The following is a 22,943-nucleotide window of genomic DNA, read 5'->3' as shown; positions in this document are numbered from 1 at the left end:
CTGAGGCCCCCGCGCCCCCCCGTTCCTCTGAGGCCCCCGCGCCCCCCCGTTCCTCTGAGGCCCCCGCGCCCCCCCGTTCCTCTGAGGCCCCCGCGCCCCCCCGTTCCTCTGAGGCCCCCGCGCCCCCCCGTTCCTCTGAGGCCCCCGCGCCCCCCCGTTCCTCTGAGGCCCCCGCGCCCCCCCGTTCCTCTGAGGCCCCCGCGCCCCCCCCGTTCCTCTGAGGCCCCCGCGCCCCCCCGTTCCTCTGAGGCCCCCGCGCCCCCCCGTTCCTCTGAGGCCCCCGCGCCCCCCCGTTCCTCTGAGGCCCCCGCGCCCCCCCGTTCCTCTGAGGCCCCCGCGCCCCCCCGTTCCTCTGAGGCCCCCGCGCCCCCCCGTTCCTCTGAGGCCCCCGCGCCCCCCCGTTCCTCTGAGGCCCCCGCGCCCCCCCGTTCCTCTGAGGCCCCCGCGCCCCCCCGTTCCTCTGAGGCCCCCGCGCCCCCCCGTTCCTCTGAGGCCCCCGCGCCCCCCCGTTCCTCTGAGGCCCCCGCGCCCCCCCGTTCCTCTGAGGCCCCCGCGCCCCCCCGTTCCTCTGAGGCCCCCGCGCCCCCCCGTTCCTCTGAGGCCCCCGCGCCCCCCCGTTCCTCTGAGGCCCCCGCGCCCCCCCGTTCCTCTGAGGCCCCCGCGCCCCCCCGTTCCTCTGAGGCCCCCGCGCCCCCCCGTTCCTCTGAGGCCCCCGCGCCCCCCCGTTCCTCTGAGGCCCCCGCGCCCCCCCGTTCCTCTGAGGCCCCCGCGCCCCCCCGTTCCTCTGAGGCCCCCGCGCCCCCCCGTTCCTCTGAGGCCCCCGCGCCCCCCCGTTCCTCTGAGGACCCCGCGCCCCCCCGTTCCTCTGAGGCCCCCGCGCCCCCCCGTTCCTCTGAGGCCCCCGCGCCCCCCGTTCCTCTGAGGCCCCCGCGCCCCCCCGTTCCTCTGAGGCCCCCGCGCCCCCCGTTCCTCTGAGGCCCCCGCGCCCCCCCGTTCCTCTGAGGCCCCCGCGCCCCCCCGTTCCTCTGAGGCCCCCGCGCCCCCCCGTTCCTCTGAGGCCCCCGCGCCCCCCCGTTCCTCTGAGGCCCCCGCGCCCCCCCGTTCCTCTGAGGCCCCCGCGCCCCCCCGTTCCTCTGAGGCCCCCGCGCCCCCCCGTTCCTCTGAGGCCCCCGCGCCCCCCCCGTTCCTCTGAGGCCCCCGCGCCCCCCCGTTCCTCTGAGGCCCCCGCGCACCCCCCGTTCCTCTGAGGCCCCCGCGCCCCCCCGTTCCTCTGAGGCCCCCGCGCCCCCCCGTTCCTCTGAGGCCCCCGCGCCCCCCCGTTCCTCTGAGGCCCCCGCGCCCCCCCGTTCCTCTGAGGCCCCCGCGCCCCCCCGTTCCTCTGAGGCCCCCGCGCCCCCCCGTTCCTCTGAGGCCCCCGCGCCCCCCCGTTCCTCTGAGGCCCCCGCGCCCCCCCGTTCCTCTGAGGCCCCCGCGCCCCCCCGTTCCTCTGAGGCCCCCGCGCCCCCCCGTTCCTCTGAGGCCCCCGCGCCCCCCCGTTCCTCTGAGGCCCCCGCGCCCCCCCGTTCCTCTGAGGCCCCCGCGCCCCCCCGTTCCTCTGAGGCCCCCGCGCCCCCCCGTTCCTCTGAGGCCCCCGCGCCCCCCCGTTCCTCTGAGGCCCCCGCGCCCCCCCGTTCCTCTGAGGCCCCCGCGCCCCCCCGTTCCTCTGAGGCCCCCGCGCCCCCCCGTTCCTCTGAGGCCCCCGCGCCCCCCCGTTCCTCTGAGGCCCCCGCGCCCCCCCGTTCCTCTGAGGCCCCCGCGCCCCCCCGTTCCTCTGAGGCCCCCGCGCCCCCCCGTTCCTCTGAGGCCCCCGCGCCCCCCCGTTCCTCTGAGGCCCCCGCGCCCCCCCGTTCCTCTGAGGCCCCCGCGCCCCCCCGTTCCTCTGAGGCCCCCGCGCCCCCCCGTTCCTCTGAGGCCCCCGCGCCCCCCCGTTCCTCTGAGGCCCCCGCGCCCCCCCGTTCCTCTGAGGCCCCCGCGCCCCCCCGTTCCTCTGAGGCCCCCGCGCCCCCCCGTTCCTCTGAGGCCCCCGCGCCCCCCCGTTCCTCTGAGGCCCCCGCGCCCCCCCGTTCCTCTGAGGCCCCCGCGCCCCCCCGTTCCTCTGAGGCCCCCGCGCCCCCCCGTTCCTCTGAGGCCCCCGCGCCCCCCCGTTCCTCTGAGGCCCCCGCGCCCCCCCGTTCCTCTGAGGCCCCCGCGCCCCCCCGTTCCTCTGAGGCCCCCGCGCCCCCCCGTTCCTCTGAGGCCCCCGCGCCCCCCCGTTCCTCTGAGGCCCCCGCGCCCCCCCGTTCCTCTGAGGCCCCCGCGCCCCCCCGTTCCTCTGAGGCCCCCGCGCCCCCCCGTTCCTCTGAGGCCCCCGCGCCCCCCCGTTCCTCTGAGGCCCCCGCGCCCCCCCGTTCCTCTGAGGCCCCCGCGCCCCCCCGTTCCTCTGAGGCCCCCGCGCCCCCCCGTTCCTCTGAGGCCCCCGCGCCCCCCCGTTCCTCTGAGGCCCCCGCGCCCCCCCGTTCCTCTGAGGCCCCCGCGCCCCCCCGTTCCTCTGAGGCCCCCGCGCCCCCCCGTTCCTCTGAGGCCCCCGCGCCCCCCCGTTCCTCTGAGGCCCCCGCGCCCCCCCCGTTCCTCTGAGGCCCCCGCGCCCCCCCCGTTCCTCTGAGGCCCCCGCGCCCCCCCGTTCCTCTGAGGCCCCCGCGCCCCCCCCGTTCCTCTGAGGCCCCCGCGCCCCCCCGTTCCTCTGAGGCCCCCGCGCCCCCCCCGTTCCTCTGAGGCCCCCGCGCCCCCCCCGTTCCTCTGAGGCCCCCGCGCCCCCCCCGTTCCTCTGAGGCCCCCGCGCCCCCCCCGTTCCTCTGAGGCCCCCGCGCCCCCCCCGTTCCTCTGAGGCCCCCGCGCCCCCCCCGTTCCTCTGAGGCCCCCGCGCCCCCCCCGTTCCTCTGAGGCCCCCGCGCCCCCCCCGTTCCTCTGAGGCCCCCGCGCCGCCGTTCCTCTGAGGCCCCCGTGCCCCCCCCCCCCGTTCCTCTGAGGCCCCCATGCCTCAACCATCTAAAGCCTGCATGTCTCACCATTCATCTAAGGCACACATGTCAAACTCAGGCCCGCGGGCCAAATTTGGCCCGTGTTATAATTATATTTGGCCCGCAAGATCATATCAAATATGTATTAGAGCTGGCTCGCTGGCCGCCGCACCAGTATAGCGCATGGACAGCTAATACTACAAATCCCAGAATGCTTTGCAGATGCGTTGGCACCGGCCCATCAGCCCGCTAATCGCCCCCACCTCCTCTCTTTACTTTCATTAGCATCTGCGACCTGTCGCCCAACTCACATGTAATAAACCCCTTACGAAAAATGGCCAAACGAAAGATAGAAAACAGGACCTTTCAAGACAGGCGGGAGGCAAACTCTGACCCCAGAGTTTGATGAACTTGCATCTAAGAAGAGATGCCAAGTATCTGGTTTAGATCCAGGTGCATCAGAGTAAATCACAGCGTAGCAAGCTAAGCTTGGATTAATATTTTCTTTGGTTAACTTTGGACTGTTCATAGTTGAAAGATTGGATTTTCATTGAAGCAAGTTGTTATTTTTTTGACTTGTTGGCTTGTGGAAAAAAATACATTTAAAAGGAGCTTAAAGGCTATAGAGAAATATTATTTATTGAATATTTTATTTCTCATTTGTTAATGCTTCTTCTGGAAAGAGTTTAACCAAAACTATTGTTAAACATTTATTTTAATAAGAAAAAGTTTAACATTACATATGTTGAAAGAAGAGAAAACATGTAGATGTTGTTGAAAATTTTCAATAAATATTTAGTTTGGCCCACGACTTAGTCCAAGTTGTTAATTTTGGCCCTCTGTGAATTTGAGTTTGACACCCCTGATCTAAGGCCTATGTGTCACCTCAATTTCAAGCCCACGTGTCATCCTTGAGTTTCTGAACTATAAACCGAAATGCCTTTGAAGAATTGAGCCTTAAGCTGTAGGGGCTCGGGGTATTCTGCACACACCAGTAAATTTAATTTAAAGTTTAAATTAGATAATTATATATAAATTTAGATAAGTTAGAGTAGGTGTTATATTATTGTTGATTAATAATTAAAAATATTATTTTAAATATAACTAGGCTCATTTTTATCATTGCTGTTGTGTACGTAACAAATGAAAATATGACTCCATGCTCATTGTGTGGAGCAAGGTTCTGCACTTGGTAAGGCAGGTTATGTGTCCATGTGGCTAGGCCACTGACAGAGGATGAAAGTGTTTAATGGTTTTTGGCCCATTCTGGAATGTGGTTTATTTTCTTATGGAGAGAGCAAGGATAATTCGAGCTGGCTTTCTAGTCTGATGAGGTCTATGTCTTCGGAAGGCAAGCTGCAATGATTAAGTGAAGACAAATGTGGAGGATCGGTTTGGTCATGGGTAAAGGGGATGTGGTCAGTGGTTGCACCTTGCACAAGGTTGGAAGAGAAACCCTGGACAGCCACTTCGTAGGGAAACAAAGGCCAAGTCACAAGACTGTTGCCTTCTCACTGGACAATCCCTTCTCTCCATATTGTGCCCAGATGAACAGGTAGTGCCCAGGTGAAAATGGGCAACCCCTCTAGTTTCACACTGATGAGGGCTACAGTAAGGATGTTGAAGTTGAAGCTGGACCTCCAAATTCATAAGATTCAAAATTCCTTTATTGTCAGGTGATGATATAGAATGTAATATTGCACAGAATTGGCCTTCTGCCTCCCATAAAGCAAAGAGTTGGCTGGGATAGCCTCACTTGGCTGCTTTGGCCCTTTGGGGTCACTATCTGTGGCTCAAAATGTGGCAGAGCAATGGCTGTCTTCCCTACCCATAATCCCCCACACAGCTGGAACAGTTCTTTCCAGCTGCCTGGGAGATTATGGGTAGGGAAGATGGCCATTGCTCTGCTGCGTTTTTATGTGGGTGGCACAATGGCACTAGTCGCCCCAACTCCATCGGGTCCGGAGGATGCTACGAGGTGTCTCTGGATATGAATGGGACGCTGGAGCACCCTTTTAAAGCTGCTGTCTGAAAGGTGAGTTCCCAATTTTTCATCAGCTCAGAAGCCGGTCTCAAGGCGGAGGTCTGACATGAAATGGCCATTGATAAGGGTTTGAATCTGCTGAGGATGACACTGTGCTGTCCTCTTTTTTAAGAATTCTTACTTTGCACTCTGTTGACAATTCTTGGACTTGATTTAAGGATCCTGGGATTTACTGCATTTACTTTAACCATTTGAATGTGTGCCTTTTAAGTGTTTAATTCTTTCTTTTGCTATTAGGACAATCAACCAATCTACATGGCAATTAAAGGAGTGGTGTTTGATGTCACATTGGGTAAAGGTAAATATCTTACCCTGGTGGTGTGGTGGTGGGGGGGAGGGGGGGTGGGGTGGGTGGGTTGCGTGTGTTGTAGATGGTGATAACAACATTTTTATTTGAAAATAGGGGTGGCATTGATGCTTATCACAAATTTGAAACAATGTAAATAACAGTGTGTGTGTTTAGATGTAGTTCTGTGAATAGTTTGTGTTTTGTCATGTTTGAATAACAAAGCAAAACAAAAAGAGGTAAATGTAGCAATGGCTGAAGGATCGCACAACCAGAAGGGTTGAGTTCAGTGAGCAAAACTGATTTATTGCAGGCTGCCTGGCTGGTCTTATATTCCCAGCCCGGACCTGGCTGAGAACCCTGCTGGGGGGCCCCAACGTCACCAGGGCGTCAGGTGGGTCACCAAGTGCAGGCTTCTGAGCCTGGTGCTGAGGTCGGGAGGAAACCCCCGACTGCACCATTTTGGCCGGCTGCCCCACAGCGTGCGTGACAAGCGGGGCCGGTTCGCTTGCCTAATGGCATACCGCCACACAGCACCCCCACCCCCCCCCCCCCCCCCAGAACAGGCGCCAATGTCCTTTTTTGCCGGGTGGCCTCGCTTCTTGGGTTGGGCCACAACTACTGGCTCGGTGGGGTCAAGGTGGGCTGGCTTTAACCTGTCCACGGTAAACAGTTCCCTCTTACAACCGATGTCCAGTGTGAAAGTGGATCCTGAACACTGGACGACTTTGTACGGCCCTTTGTATGGTCTTTGTAGAGGTGCTGTGGACGGGCCCCGCATGACAAAAACGTACTCTGCGGAATACAGCTCGTTGGGGATATAAGAGGCCCGTGTGCCGTGTCTGGGTGGTGGTAGGGGTGTGAAGGAGTCCAACTGGGCCCGGAGGTGGGGAAGTAGAGCTTGTGGTGACTGCTGGGGGTTGTAAGGTGCATTGACAAACTCACCAGGTAGGGCTAGTGGGGCACCGAAGACCAGCTCGGCTGATGATGCCTGTAGGTCTTCTTTGGGTGTTGAGCGGATGCCCAGGAGCACCCAGGGCAGTTCATCCACCCAGTCGGGGCTGGTGAGGCGGGCCATCAGTGCCGACTTAAGGTGGCGGTGCAATCTCTCAACTAGCCCATTGGCCTGTGGGTGATAGGCCGTGGTGTGATGTAGCTCGATCCCCAGCCTGTTGGCGAGCTGTGCCCAGAGCGCAGAGGTGAACTGGGAGCCCCAATCACTGGTGAGGTGGTTCGGGACGCCGAACCGAGAAACCCAACTGTTCAAAAGTGCTCGGGAGCAGGAGTCCTTGGAGGCATCTGGCATCAGGATCACCTTGGGCCAACAAGTGGTGCAGTCTACTACTGTGAAAAGGTAATCGTTACCTCAGGAAATGAGTAATGGTCTGACGATGTCCACATGTATGTGGCTGAACCGTTCCTGGACGTGTTCGAAATCTTGTACGGGCGCTCTGGTGTGCCCGTGTACCTTGGAAAGCTGGCAATGTGTCCAGGTTCTGGCCTAGTCTGCAATCTGCTTCCGAAGCCCATGCCAGGTGAAACGTTCTGCCACCATACGGACTGTGGACCTGATGGGTGGGAAAGGTCATGGATATGGTGAAAGACTTGCCTGCGCCACTGCTGGGGAAGCACTGGACGCGGGGTGCCCATGGAGACATCGCACAGGACGGTACCCTCACCATGAGGAGTCGGGATGTCCTGGTACTGCAGGCCCATGACAGCAGTCCTGAAGGCCTGCGTCTCCTCGTCGAACTTCTGGTCCCGGGCGAGCTGGTCGGTCAAGGCCGGGTGTCAGTGCGCAAATGGTCGATTGTGAGAGTGCGTCAGCGACCACGTTGTCTTTCCCCACCTTGTGCCGAATGTCAGTGGTGAACTCCAACACAAAAGAGAGGTAACGCTGTTGGCGGGCCAACCAGGGATCTCTTGCCATAGCGAGCGCCTGAGTGAGGGGTTTGTGGTCAGTAAAAATGGTGAAAGGCCTCCCCTCCAAGAAATAGCTGAAATGACGCACTGCCAGGTACATGCCCAGGAACTCGTGATCAAAAACGCTATACTTGTGCTCTGGCGGGCAATGGAGTCGGCTAAAGAACGCCAGTGGTTTCTACAGTCCATTCACCTGCTGCTCCAGGACGGCGCCAACAGCTGTGGCAGAGGCATCGACGGAAAGCGCCATATGCAGGTTGGTGTGTGGGTGGACGAGCAGGGTAGCCTTCGCGAGGGCCTCTTTCGTGGCTTCGAATGCCCTGCCAGCCTCTGGAGTCCAGGTGAGTGTCTTGTCTTTGGCCACGATGAGGGCAAAGAGCGGCTGCATTATGCATGCAGTGCCTGGAATGAAGTGGTTATAGAAATTGACCATACCCGCGAACTTCTGTAGCCCCTTGAGGTTGTCTGGGCATGGGAACTCCCTGACTGCAGCGACCTTTGTAGCAGCAGATGTAGCTCCTTTGGCCCTGATGGTATGGCCCAGGAATTGCATGGACTCTTTCCTGAACTGGCATTTGGCCGGATTGATTGTTAGGCCGAAATCGGCCAGTCGGGAGAAGAGGGTGCGCAGGTGAGACTTGTGTTGTGCCCGGTCTCTGCTGGTGACAAGGTTGTCATCCAGGTAAATGAATACGAAAATCAAATCTCTGCCCACTGCGTCCGAGGCACTGGAAGATCTGGGCAGTGTTCTTGAGCCCAAATGGCATGCGTAGGAACTTGAACAAGCTGAAGGGGGTGATGATGGCCATTTTGGGTATGTCCTCGGGATACACTGGGATTTGGTGATACCCGCGCACCAGGTCGACCTTGGAAAATACCCTCGCGCCATGTGGGTTGGCTGTAAAGTCCTGGATGTGAGGGATCAGGTAATGGTCAGGTACTGTTGCGTCGTTAAGCTGTCGATAATCTCCGCAGGGGTGCCAGCCGCTGGTGGCTTTTGGGACCAGGTGGAGTGGTGAGGCCCAAGAACTGTCGGAGCGTTGAATGATCCCCAACTCCTGCAGATGCGAGAACTCTTCCTTTGCTATCTGGAGCTTGTCTGGCGGGAGCCGGCATGCCTGGGATGGACCAGCAGGCCTTGGGTGGGGATGTAATGAAACATCCTGTGGCGTGGTGAGGCAGCGGAGAACTGCGGCTTGAGTAGGGACGGGAACTCGTCCAGGATACGCTGAAACTCGTCCAGGATACGCTGAAACTCGTCCAGGATACGCTGAAACTCGTCCAGGATACGCTAAAACTCGTCCAGGATACGCTGAAACTCGTCCAGGATACGCTGAAACTCGTCCAGGATACGCTGAAACTCGTCCAGGATACGCTGAAACTCGTCCAGGATACGCTGAAACTCGTCCAGGATACGCTGAAACTCGTCCAGGATACGCTGAAACTCGTCCAGGATACGCTGAAACTCGTCCTTGGGCATGCTGACCGTGGCCATCTATGGCTGCTATGTGCGGGCGTTGAAGCGAATGGATTGGAAGGTACAGGCATCTACCAGTCGCCTACCTCGAATGTCGACCAGGACTCCATGGGCAAGGAGGAAATCGACACCCAAGATGACAGTTGGAAGGGACGAAACCGTGAACTTCCACGATAATTTTCACTGGCCGATCTGGAAGTGGACAGTGTTGTCTCCATACGTCCAGATCTCCGTCGAATTGGCTGCATGGAGGGGAGGTCCTCGAACCTGGTTCCGGGACTCCATGGCTGTGGCCGGAATGATGCTGATCTGGGCCCCGGTGTCAACGAGGAAGCGTTGGCCACTGACTGAATCCCACAGGTAGAGAAGGCTGTGTTCTTGGCCAGCCGCCGCAGCCATTAACAGCGGCCGGCCTGCTCGTTTCCCTGGAACGAGCAGGGCTGATGACACTTCCGAGCCTTGGCTTCCCAGCGCTGGTGGAAGAAGCAGAAGCCTGAAGTGGATGGCTTGCTTCTGGCTATGCACTTTGAGGCCCCTGCAGGGGCCGGGTGTTCCACCGCAGCACTAGAGGAAGGATTGGCGTGGTCATGCCCATGACTTACTTGTAATCTGCTGGACTGCTGAGCCCTCTGGGAATCGTTCAAGCCATAGCTCCTGAGCCTTTTGAGTGAACTTCCTAGGGTTGACGAAGCTCTCCTGGGACAGTAACAGCCGGATGTCTTCAGGCAGATGGTCGAGGAAGATGCACTTGAAGAGTGGGCAGTTGGTGTGATCACCCTTGCGTGCAAGCATCTCGTCCACCAACTTGATTGGTGTTCTGTTCCCCAAGGCGTCGAGGCGCAGCATCCGAGCGGCACGCTAGCGCCTGGAGAGGCCGTGGGAGCCAGTGAGCACCTGCTTGCTTTCTGCGGGTGGGTGGATGCTGAACGAGGTGAAGCACTTGTTTGGCAGTAGCCTGGTCCAGGGCGGCGACCACGTGGTAAAACTTGGTCCAATCCGATGAAATCTAGCGGAGGTGAAACTGAGCCTCTGCATGGCTGAAGTAGGTCTCTGGCTCCTGAACCCAGAAGTCAGGAAGCTTGATGTCTATAGCTCGAAGGGTCATTCATGTCAGGTTCAAAGACGTTTGAACCTGTCAGGGTCACCAATTGTAGCGGCAGCTACACTGCTAACTGACGGATCGCACAATCAGTGAGCAAAACTGATTTATTGCAGGCTGCCTGGCTGGTCTTGTACTCCCAGCCCGGACCTGGCTGAGAACCGTGCTGGGGGGCCCCGACGTCGTTGGGGCGTCACGTGGGTCGCCAAGCACGGGCCTCTGAGCCCAGTGCCGAGGTTGGGAGGAAACCCCTGACGGCGCCATTTTGGCTGGCTGCCCCGCCACGCGCGTGAGAAGTGGGGCCGGTTCGCCCGCCTAATGCCGTACCGCCACTTAAATATCATTTTTCACATACCGATCTCCTTTTACTTTGGCAGATAACATTCAATCCTTTAAATCTGCCTGATATAAATCAATGATGAAAAATAATACTGTTTGATGGTACAATTTTTTCCAATTGTGTGCAATATCACTTTCCTTGGGAATCCATAAACAACAATTCTCATTGTAACTAAACTTATCCAAAACAACGTTTTATTGAGCTTGGGCTAAATTTTCCAAGGTAAGTAAAAATAATAAATGCACATTACCATTAGACTTTTCCTTGATTTCTTTCAACAGCTCTGATAAATCTTCTCTCCTGGGTGACAGCCATAATTTTGGCTACAGACGTCTGTTTGAGATCAATAAATGTGATCTCTTTGGGCTTTCCCTTGTATTTTTAAGCCCTGTCACCATTAAAGTTTTTACTCTTGGCCTGAAAATCCAGTGATACACTACCAATTTTACTCTGAAGTCCAAGAACCACAGATATGCATGTGTTTTTAGTGCACAGTTGATTTAAACTACAGTACAATTGCGATTATCCAAAATGGTCAGGACCGGGCCTTTTTCAGATAAATGCTTTTTTTGAGAACTGTTTTTTTAAAAAAAACAGCCCAATCGCAACAGCAAATCACCTGTAACAGTAGCAAACTACAAGGTAAGTTTTTAAAGCATTAAAATAATGTTTAATTCTCACCAAAAAAAACGCTGGCCACAGGAGCCTGACGTCCCAGTCAGTTTGGTTCCAAAAAAAAATTCAGATAAATGAAGATTTCTGATTTGTTTCAGATATCCTCAGTTATCCAAACTTTTTCTTTAAATTTCAGATAACTGAGGATTTTGGAGAATCCAATTTTGGAGAATCGGAGTTGCACTGTATTTCATTATCAGATCTGTCTGCACTGCATCAAGCAATACTTTTGTTTGTTCTTGTGGGTCAAAATTGTTCCCTGCTTGATTGCCCAAAAAGGCTCAACTTATTTTCTCTACAATTGTTAACTTAAACTCCTGTTTCCTTCACCCTTTTCCAATCAATGTGAGGAATTATCACGAATGTCGAGAGCATCCATTGCTTAGCTAAATTGTTCCTACAATTTTCTTACTGGCCTGGACTTAAACCTGCATCTTACCACCAGTTTCATTCCCATCTCTGCTTGTGCCTTCTGTGAGCTCAAGTTGTTTATGAGCATGTGATGCGCAAATTTGCTGGAGAAACTCAGCACGTCACAAAACATCTATAGTAAGTAAAAGGCCTGGGCTCTTCCTCGGAAATAAGAAAAAAAATGGCAGACACCTGAATTAAAAAGGTGGGGGGGGGGGAGGGAGGACTAGGCTAGCAGGTAAGAGGTGTGAGGGTAGAAGAGAAAAGCTGAGAGGTGAAAGGGCAGAGAGTAGCCCTCTGATAGGAGAAGGAAAGTGTGGGAAGCTGGAAGGAAGGAGACAGAGGGATAGTAAAAGAGGGAGAGATACAGGGAGGGGGTTAATGGAAATCAGAAGTCGATGTTAATGCTGTCTGGTTGGTCAGTGCAGTTGGCATTAACATCGACTTCGGTTTCTGTTAGTTCCCTTTCCACCTAACCAGTTCCCTCCACCACCACTCTCCTCCACCTGACAGAACTAAAACTCGCCATCAATAACTTCTCCTTTGTCTCATTCCATCTTATCCAAGTCGAAGGTGTAGTCATGGGTACTTGCCTTGGTCATAGTTATGCCTGCCTTTTTGTTGGATTTGTGGAGCAATCCATGTTACAAGGCTCCTCAACTTTTTTCTCTGAGACATTCTACCATCAGTGCTTCTGCCTGCTCCCATGATGATCTTATCAACTTTTCCACTTTGCTGCCAACTTCCACTCAGACCTCAAAATTCAATTGGTCCACCTCTGGCATTTCTTTTTCTGAATCTCTCCTCCATTTTGGAAGACAAATTATCTAGAAACATCTTTTATAACCCCTTAGATACCTTGACTACACCTCATTCACCTTGTCACCTATAAGGATTCTATTCCATTCTCTCAATGTGTTTATCTCTGCATTTGCTCCCAGGGTGAGGTCTTCCATCCAGGACATTGGAGATGTCCTCGTTCAAAAACATAGCTTCCTCTCTACTGCCAATAACTCAGGCCTCACCCACATCTCTTCTATTTCCTGCACATCCTTGCCCTACTTTCCCCCTCCCAGATGTAACAAGGACAGGATTCCCCTCATCCTCACCTACTGCCTCTGCATCCAATATATGATTCTCTGCAATTTCCACAACATACAAAGGGATCTCTCCCCATGTTCCCCTCTCCTTACGTCCATCCATTAGGGCCACTCCCTCGTCCACCCATCTCTTCCCACCAGTCACCCTTGATACCTGCCTTTGTGACTGCAAGAAGTGTTACACTTGCACTCTCCCCTCCTTCCTCACCACCATTTGGGGCTCCAAACAGTCTCTTTTCAAGTTCATTGCGAATCTGTAAGAGTCATTTACACCACCTGGTGCTCCCAATGTGGTGTCCTCTATGTCGGGGAGACTAGATGCATGCTGGGCAATTGTTGAACACAATCACGCTGCTGCAGCAGCAAGTGGCCAACCACTTTAATTCCATGCACTGTGGCTACACTAACATTTACATTCACGGTCTAATTGCCAAATCGAGACACAAGTGTGGTACTTTTTTATGGTCAGACTATTTCCCATGAGAGGGAAAATATGTATTCTAAGGTGACCCCATTTTGTTCTTCTGTCCATCTACAAGTAATGTATTTCCTTTATGCACTTGCAAGATTTAGCTTCATTGTTGTTAATGGGGTTGTTTTTCATGTAATAATGACCTCCTCCAGTAGAATAAACAGGACGGGCCTCATGGCAGAGTTGACAATATCCAGGGAGTGTGTATATATTTCAGCATGTATGAGATCTCCAGTTTTCTGGCTGAAAGAGTGATGGAGGCAGACACCTTTACTATAGCCGCTTTCTGGTGGCCAGAATACCCCACTGTAAAACTGCCTATTCTACCCCAATGCGGCTGTCGGTGGCCACCTGAAAGTGGAGAACCCAGCCAGGAGGAGCACTTACTAACTCTTCTCCTATAGGTATATTCTTCGGCTCGGAGAACCCCCATTGCACCTGAAAGCAGTACCAGGCAAAGCGGCTAGCAGCTTTCAGGTGCCTAGCAGTCCCCGCTGCCTGACAGTCCCCCGGCACAGGACGTCAGGGCTGGACGGCCACCTCAGCCCCGTAGTCCCGCGCTGGGGGGCTGTCAGGCAGCAGGGAGGTGAACTGTCAGACTCAGGAGCAGGTGTTTGCTCTGAGGCACCTCTCCCTGCTTCGGACCTTTCAGGTGGCAGAACACCGCTTTCAGAGCTGCCACCTGAATGTCCCTTCGCAGACCCCCGCAGCTGCTCCGGAGCCGCATTCTCCAGGCGATTCCACCTGAAAGTGTCTTATGTTTTCATCATGAGGGAAACTAATTTGCAAGACCTTGAACTGGGTAGTGGGGTTGGTCCAGATAATCTGACGTTCTTCAGCTCTTTGGCAAGTTAGTAGATTTTCAAGACTTTTGATTTATTCCTATCACTTCAATACACTTTATTTCACCCACTGCCCTCCCCCCCCCCCCCACCCCTCCACCATTCTGAAATAGTATAATAGTTAAAAGGAGGCTGAAAGTAAGCTCCAGTGAGTTTAAAAACAGCATGAGACACAGACTGTGAATTTCAGTTTTTCAAACCAGCTAAATCTTGCAAGCACTGCTCCAGCCCCTAGCTTCAGACACCAACCTATCCACGTTCCTTCCTATCTAAAAACATGATAGAAGCAGAAACAATTATTACATTTTAAACCAACTGCCTAGATAACATTAGGAGAACTGCTAACCAATCTGTGTATTGGGGGTGGAGGGGGAGAGGCATAGATAGTCCAGATCCTTTTTCCCACTGAAAGGTATCAGAAATTTGAGGGCATAGGTTTGAGATGAGAAGTGGGGGAATTGGGGTAAGATTTGTTTTTATAGTGATTGATACCTGGAATAAGCTGTCAGGAAGCTGTGTATTTTAGACAAATAGGCAGGCAGTAAAAGAAAACAACCTCACTAATGCAGGCAAATGGGTGGGCCAAAGGGGCCTCGTGGAGTATACAAAAGTGGGCTGAAAGGCCTGTTTCTGTGCTGTACAATTCTCTGACACCTGATGGTGCCTTCAGCCTTGCAATCTGCTCACATCCCAGTAAATCTGACCAACTCTCTGTTTGTGAATGAGTGAGTCAAATGCCAAACCAACAGTTGGATACCAGTTTAGAGTTTTGTAGGCTACTTTTCGATGGCACAGGTTTAATGGGCCTCGTAGGGACATCTGATGCTACAAGTCCCATCACTTTTAAGAAGACCTAAAAGATTGAGATGTTAAATTTGTTGGGTTTTTCAGTTGTAGGGGTAAAATTAATAAATCACATGAAGATGGATGCGTTCCCTGTCCTTTACCTCTTTGGCACCCCCCCCACCCCCCCCCACTGACCCAAGAGCCCCATGAGAAAGTTACCTAGGAAGGGTTGAGCTTTGCATTTGCAAGGACTGTGTCCAGTTGTAAATTGAGTGTCTGTTAGTGTAACATTGTGTATCTAAAACTGCTTTTCTCTTTCAGAATTTTATGGCAAAAATGCCCCCTACAATGCACTAGTGGGGAAGGACTCGACACGAGCTGTAGCAAAAATGTCTTTGGAGTCTAAAGACCTCACACATGATACTGTAAGCTTCCTTTCAGAATAGTATTTCCCGTAATTGCTGGCTTGTATTCTTTTTGATCATTTGATAAGCTAAGTCCTGTTTGAATGAAGGTCAAGGATATAAGATCAATGTAAGAAATTACAATGTGGCATTTTAATTAGTTGTGTTGTGACTTTGTTCCAGCATTTTTCTAGTTGGTAAAATTTATTTACATTAAATTTGATGTCTTGGATGTCATTTTGCCCATTATTCAGCAGTGGTTTGAATTTCCCTTTAGGTTGTACTTGTATTAAGTTATTTTTAAAATTTTACAATTCAGCCTGGTCAAAGACCATTCTGACCATTGATACATGTGGTGTCCAATTAACCTTCTAGCTCCATACATTTTAGAGGGTGGGATTAAACTGGAGCACCTGGGAAAACCAATGCAGGTCATGGGGAGAACATACAAACTCCTTACAGGCAGTGCCTGATTCTAACCCAGATCACTAGTGCTCTAATAGCATTGCGCTAAATGTACTGCTCTATGAAGCGAAACATTTGTTCTCTTTTGAGTCTATCTTAGCTCAGTAAAGTTTTAAAGACACCATTTTGTAATCTGTGCCGATCCTTTTTTTATAAAAATGTAGTCTGTGCAGGCTATCAGATCTTTGCCATTCCCAAGTAGGTAATGCATCAGTGCTTTGTTGCCTTGCAGCTAATTTTCTCTCACCTGCCTACAATAAGCAGCATGAAATCAGTTAAAAAATGGACATCTTCAAGATGTGGAAGGAAACTAGCATACCAAGCAGAATTGCAAAGAGAATGAGAAAATGCTATCTAGTCAATACCCAGGGTCAGGATGGATTTAGGTCTGTGACATAGCAGTACCAACTGTTGAATTACCACCACCTGCTTCACAAAGGAAAGCCCAATGTGAGTTTGAATATTGGCCCAATGTGAGTTTGAATATTCTCATTAATGTACAATTAAATTGCATTATAGCAGAGTTCATTAAAGGTTTTTCACCAACTAAAGGTTTGAAACATTTTGAATGTTTTGGGAAAAGATATTTTGTCCTTGTCTTAGTAATTATTTAAAAAAATTTAATTAACTATTTAAATTAAACCCCTCTTCTTTAAAGAGTCGCTTGTAGAGAGGATGTGAAAATCACAAGAAGATCATCTAAAATTTTGTAACTCCTCAATTTGTCAAAGTGCCAGGGTTTAATGTTTTTGCCTGCAGATTTGAGTTGGCACCTTAAGGATCTTGTGCAGTGTCAGCCCTGGGCCCAGCTTTGTGAATGGTTGCAGGCTATTACATCTGGCCCTTGTCAGAATCAGAATTTACTGTCATGAACAGTCACAAAATTTGTTGTTTTGCTGTGCAAACATTCATATAAAACACCTTACAACAATAAATAAAAATAAAAGTCAAAGTAAGGCAGTGTCTGGTTCATTTCCATGTTACTACAGAGATAATGCTGCTCAATTCTAGAGTCTGGATTGTGCTCATAATGGGTGTTCTTTGGCTGACCACGGCTGGTCATTTTTAGGCAGGAAGCCAGGAGAAGCCATATCTGGCCCAAAATGTCAATACCTATAAGTGGCACTAAAATGATGCAAATATTGTTAAATCCTAACTACTTGCTGTCACCCCACTAGGTGGTGCTCTGTTATTTTTTTGCTGAAAAATTACAGAATGGCCAGAAACCACTTTCAGAAGTAAAAATACAATGCTGGAGAAACTTAGCAAGTCAAACAGTGTACTTTATATAGTAAAGATAAAGATGCGTTACTCAACATTTCAGACTTGATCCCTTTATCCACCCCAAACAATGGTTATGTATCTTTGCTACATAAAGTACACTGTTTGACCTGCTGAATTTCTCTAGTGTTGTGTTTTTACCTTAATCATGGTGTCTGCAGACTTTTGTGTTTTACTCATAACAACTTTTAGAACTTGCCTTTTACACTCTATGGATCCTGTGTAACTTGTGGAGTTTCTCTAGCACTTTTGTACACTGCACTAGGCCCCAGCTTCTACAGATTTGTATACTGCACTAGGCCCCAGCTTCTACAGATTTGTATACTGCACTAAGCCCCAGCTTCTACAGATTTGTATACTGCACTAGGCCCCAGCTTCTACAGATTTGTATACTGCACTAAGCCCCAGCTTCTACAGATTTGTATACTGCACTAGGCCCCAGCTTCTACAGATTTGTATACTGCACTAGGCCCCAGCTTCTACAGATTTGTATACTGCACTAGGCCCCAGCTTCTACAGATTTGTATACTGCACTAGGCCCCAGCTTCTACAGATTTGTATACTGCACTAGGCCCCAGCTTCTACAGATTTGTATACTGCACTAGGCCCCAGTCTCTATAGATTTTTAGTTTGTTTACATTTTGTTGCATTTTCACTTTTGATCATTTTTGGCCCATATTTAAAAAGTGAATAATAGAATTAATTGTTTAATTTGTTTTTAATGGGTAATGTAAATTAAGAGTAATCTTCACATTCATATTTAAGATTTCTTAATTCATCATAATTGCACATGATTTGTATTGTCTGAATCACAGTTTTAATACAGTAATATGAATATCTGCTATTCCTATTTTTCCATAATGTAAAACAGCAGCTCTGAACCATTTTTTAAAAACATATTGCATCAGATAGTGCTTGGAAACCTATCAACTAGTTAGAACAAGTACTACAAAAAGGAGTGCCATTTTCTCACTAACTGTTAATAATGGCTTAGGAGATTTGCTTGTCATAACAAGTTGACTATTTATCAAAGATGTTCAACATACAGATCAAATTGCCTATTTTTTTAAAGACATACAGCGCGGTAACAGGCCATTTCGGGCCACAAGTCCGTGCCACCCAATTAACACCCCTGCACATTTTGAACAGTGGGAGGAAAGTGGAGCCCCTGGAGAACACCCACGTAGATACTACAAACACCATTGCAGGTCATGGGGAGAACATATAATGGGGAGAATCTAGAAACACTACAGCCAATGTGGGATTTGAACCCCTGGCTGGTGCTGTGAAGGCGTTGTGCTAATCTCTACACCAGGGGTGTCAAACTCAAATTCACGGAGGGCCAAAATTAAAAACTTGGACTAAGTCGAGGGCCGAACTAAATATTTATTGAAAATTTTCAACAACATCTGCATGTTTTCTCTTCTTTCAACATACGTAATGTTAAACTTTTTCTTATTAAAATAAATGTTTAATAATAGTTTTGGATAAACTCTTTCCAGAAGCATTAACAAATGAGAAATAAAATATTCAATAAATAATATTTCTCTATAGAGGATTTGTCAAACGTTGCTAGTGTGCTGTCGAATAGTAAAATCTGAGGGCTATTGAGAATGTGGGAGAATAACATGATTCCTGAAACAATCAAATGGGTGACTGATTGTGGGCATGAACTCTAGCAGGGTTATTTGCCATGCCCTTTTTCCATTGGTACAGATATCCTTTGATTTACACACTTTTCAAGTTTTATGCCTAATGAGCTTGTATCCAGGTGCAGGACCATTTTTAACCAGGAATATATTTATCACTGTGACATGAAACTATTGGAAGATCGTTTTATCCTGAGATTAAAGTTCATAATCCTTACTCAGACCTGTGTGCGGGAGGGGGGGTTTGCAGGCGATCGGGTTGGACAACGACAGTGCGGGGCAATCGGCTCTCGCTGCAGGGCGGCATCTCGGCGGATCAGCGGCCCCGTCACCGTGAGTCGCGGGTCGGCCTGCGGCAGGGAGGGGGAGTGGGCAACGGTCCTGGCGAGGTCAGTCCCCCCCTGAGTTTCTGCTGGACCCCCCTTGACCTGCTGAGTTTCTCCCGGACCCCCCTTGACCTGCTGAGTTTCTGCCGGACCCCCCTTGACCTGCTGAGTTTCACCCGGACCCCCCTTGACCTGCTGAGTTTCACCCGGACCCCCCTTGACCTGCTGAGTTTCACCCGGACCCCCCTTGACCTGCTGAGTTTCTCCCAGACCTCCCTTGACCTGCTGAGTTTCTCCCGGACCCCCTCCCCTTGACCTTCTGAGTTTCTCCCGGATCCCTCCCCCTTGACCTGCTGAGTTTCTCTCGGACCCCCCTTTGACCTGCTGAGTTTCTCCCGGATCCCCCTTTGACCTGCTGAGTTTCTCCCGGACCCCCTTTGACCTGCTGAGTTTCTCCCTTCTGGTGTTTTTACGAGAACCACAGACTTTCGCTCATACATTGATGAGGGGGATCAAGGGCCAAACATTGTCAGGTACCTCTCTGCTGGATAAAGGATACGGTTTAACCCGCTGAGTTTCTCCAGTGTTGGGTTTTCATTAGGTAGAGTCAAAGGGCCGAAGGGCCTGTTTCTGATCTGTAATGTTCTATGGACCCTGCTCTTCTTTCCGTGCCGGTGTCCCAGGACCTTTCCAGGGCAATCTCCGTGCTCAGGACCGCGCTGGGATCCCGGTCAGCGGTGGAGGAGCAGGTGAGCGCGGCTAATCCCGATCCAGCCCACGCCACTCCCGAGATTGGCGGGGGGTTCCACCCTACCTGCCCGACCAGCCTCGCTCTCCACGTGTACTCCGGGCACCCGCCGCTGGTCCGGTGGGAAGGCGCAGGGCGGCCGGCGCCCCCATCGACCGGCGGGGAACCCCAATCTTCCCTCCGGCGTCCCGACTCCATCTGCAGCTCCAAGAAACGCTGTGCCACTGGGGTTCCGGGCGCTGGGAAGTGGCCTTTGCTTCCCCAGACACCGGCCAGGCTGCGCTGCGGTGGGGGGGTGGGCGGGGGGACACGACAGCGTGTTTATAAAACCACCCACCACTACTTTTCAAGGACCGGGATTTTTCTCTCTCTCTCTCTCACCCTGGGACGCAGCGGTTACTGTGCATGCGCTATACTGGCGCAGCGGCCAGCCGGCCACCTCTAATACATTTTTGATATGATCTTGCGGGCCAAATGTAATTATATTGCGGGCCAAATTTGGCCCGCGGGCCAGAGTTTGACATGTGTGCTCTACACCAACCGTGTTGCCCTTGAGTTACATTACTTTGCTTGTTACATTTTTGTTGATACCCATATGGTTGAACAATGTATCCTCTCATTTCACAATTTCCTTAATTGTGAATCTGCATAGAGCCCTTACTTTTGATGAAAATTATTTTATTAATAATGATTTTAGGTGGTTCTTTATAGTCCCTGAGAAATTAATTGCTTCATTTTTTGCAGAACCGCCCTCCATGTAAACACAGTGCTAAAATCTTGTGCAGAAGCAGTAGAAGGAGGGGTATATTATGCAAAACAACCTCATTCTACAATTCAGAGCTGCACTGATTTTTTTTTAAAGCCTCAGTGGCCTCTTTTTCCTATTTTGCAAATTTGCTGCTCAGTAGTTCCTTTGAGCTAATTAAGTGGGGTTCAGGGTACACAGATTAAATGTGGCCAACTTTAATTTCTGCTACAGCATGCTCTAAAACAGTGGTTATCCAACTGCCCTGCCCCCCCCCCCCAAACTCACATACCACTTTAAGTAATCCCTATGCCATAAGTGCTCTGTGATTAGTAAGGGATTGCTTAAGCTGGTATGTGAATGAAAAGAAATTGCTGGAAAACCACTGTTTTAATCGTACCTAATGACTTATGTGCACAGTTTCATAACTTCATAATGGGCCAAATGACAATTTTTCTCGAGCAAAATATTTCAGTAACAATTGGGTCTAGAGAAATGGTTCTCGACCTTCCCTTCCCACTCACATAGCACATTAAGCAATCCTTTACCAATCACAGTGACATAGGGATTACTTTAGGTAGAATGTGAGACTAGGGGAGCAGTTTGAAAACCACTGCTCTAAAACTTGACTGTATCAAATTGTTTCAGCAACTATGCAACCAGGGTTGAACTTCTGGCCTTCTATTTCCAAGCAGTAGTTTTTTAGTTCATCATGTCACCTTGACCATATTTCTGGAGTGTTGCCATGACTTTATATACTGGCTTGCATTTTGCATCCTTGTAAACACTCATCCCATTTAATATCTGTTTTAATTATTTCACAGACTGGACTCACTGAAGATGAATTGAAGTCTCTAGATAATGTTTTCAACACTCTGTACAAGACAAAGTATCCTATTGTTGGCTATACTGCACGTCGAATTCTCAATGAAGATGGCAGCCCCAACAAAGATTTTAAACCTGAAGATCAGCCTCACTTCAACATTAAGGATGAGTTTTAGCCTTTTTGCATGAAAAAATATATTCCAAATTTTTGTATTTAAAGTTTTGTAGTAATCGTTTGTACACCATACAATACTTTTTTTTAAAAAAAACATAGGAACAAATGCATTAATGGAAACAAATAACTTTTATGAGAGTTAAATTGAATGGAATTTGAATGTTGTTGGAAATTACTCTGCATTGTTGGAATGTGCAAGTAAATGTTAAATACCTTTTGCAAACTAGAAAAAAGATTCTTATAAAATGTATTCACTATATTTGAGATATTAAATCTTTCTTGGGTACATTTTTAAAATGTTTGTTTTATTATTTGGTTTTGAAAAATCCTCTGCAGAGATCATTCATTGCATCTGAAAGGCAAACAAATTTTAGGACCCATAATTTGCACTGACTGCCCTTTGTAATGTTTGGGACAAAGACACTGATTCTTTTTCCTTTATTTGCCCCTGTGCTCCACAGTTTTAAATTTGTCATCAAACAATTCATATGGAATTAAAGTACACATTCTGATTTTATTCACTGTTATTTGTGTACGTTTTGGTTTGACTATTGTAAGGTAAAACATCATGAGATGGGAATGTGTAGGGAGTTACCCTGTACAGGGCAGTAACAAGAAGGGGAGGTGTCCTTGTACTCCTGTTAGGTAAAACATCATGAGATGGGACCGGAGAAGGAGTCACCCAGTACTAAGGAGTAACAGAATGCATCCTTGCACTTACAAGATAAGAGAGACATTGATGGATTGAGAGGCAGGAAGCTAGCAGGGAAAGGATAGCAACAGTTTTAGTCATTGGACAAGTAATGATATGATGATGTTCTAAGCATGTATCCAAGGGTATAAAAAATCACCATTTTGCTGATAACGGCAGAATGCATTCTCCGACTAACTTGTTAGTCGCAAGTGTTACAATCCGGTAATAAAGAACAAAGAACCCTGATTTCGACTCAGCCTGGTGTTTGTCTCACTCATTCATGAACAAAGCAGACCTAACAATTTGGTGACCCCGACGTGATGGGTGAGTGAACACTGGACGACGGTTTCTGTTTTTTCTGACAATCATCTCAGCCGGCTGATAAAAAGGTCCAGAGAAGCCTGTTTTAACAAAATTCTCTTTTTTTTTAAAAATCTTTATGATTGTCAGTAAGAACTGGAGATCGGACAAATTAGACGACCACAATTGAAGGTCGCATGCCAGGATTGTAACACGTAAGTGATTACAGACAAGATAAAAGTCCTTAAGGTGTTTGAATGACATTTATTAAGTGCTTCGCAAGAAACTACTAGAGTTTAAAAGTCTTTATTGTGTCGTTGCAAAGTCCAATAGAGTGAGAAGGTGGTCTATAAACAATTGAGGACCTGAGTTTTCTGCCCTAAACTGGTTATTAAGAGGAGAAATCTCCCACGTGAAGGTTGGGCTTTGAAAGAAAACAAAGGTTCAGGCTTATTGGCCTCAATTGTATCTGAGAGACTGACTTATAAATGTCCGGTAGGTATGATAATGTCTGTACACTTGAGAAGTTAAGAATTTATTTCCCCAATTCGCCGTGGTGGAATACCACAGCAGACACTAGAGACCTTGAGACAACAAAAAAGTACTCAGGGACGCCTGCCTGGTGAACAAGAACGACGACAGAAGGCTGCGACAGCTGTGTCCGGATCAGGTAGGAGATATTAATGAAAAAGTTGACAAACTCCTAAGAGACACCCAGTTTATTCGAAATACTTTTGATAAGTTAAATGAGGGTATTCCCAACATCACCAAGGAGATAAAGTTACGTAAATTCATAGATTGGTACAGGGAAACAGGACAAAAGTATAGCCCAAATATTTGG

General features: G+C 50.3%; 1 protein-coding gene across 1 annotated transcript in view; it reads left to right on the top strand.

Moving 5' to 3' along the window:
- The window catches only part of nenf (neudesin neurotrophic factor), a 32,820-nt gene extending 10,772 nt beyond the window's left edge, over positions 1-22,048 (top strand). Inside the window, exons 2-4 of the mRNA XM_069931337.1 lie at positions 5,317-5,377; positions 14,812-14,915; positions 20,933-22,048. Of these exons, the coding sequence (XP_069787438.1) occupies positions 5,317-5,377; positions 14,812-14,915; positions 20,933-21,109 (342 nt within the window). The 3' untranslated portion in view covers positions 21,110-22,048. The remainder of the gene's footprint in view (positions 1-5,316; positions 5,378-14,811; positions 14,916-20,932) is intronic.
- Positions 22,049-22,943: the final 895 nt, after the last annotated feature.

Source organism: Narcine bancroftii, chromosome 4, assembly GCF_036971445.1.
Source record: "Narcine bancroftii isolate sNarBan1 chromosome 4, sNarBan1.hap1, whole genome shotgun sequence".
Taxonomy (NCBI): Eukaryota; Metazoa; Chordata; class Chondrichthyes; order Torpediniformes; family Narcinidae; genus Narcine; species Narcine bancroftii.
Note: the sequence above shows the minus strand (reverse complement) of the source record. Positions and strands in the feature narration are given on the sequence as shown.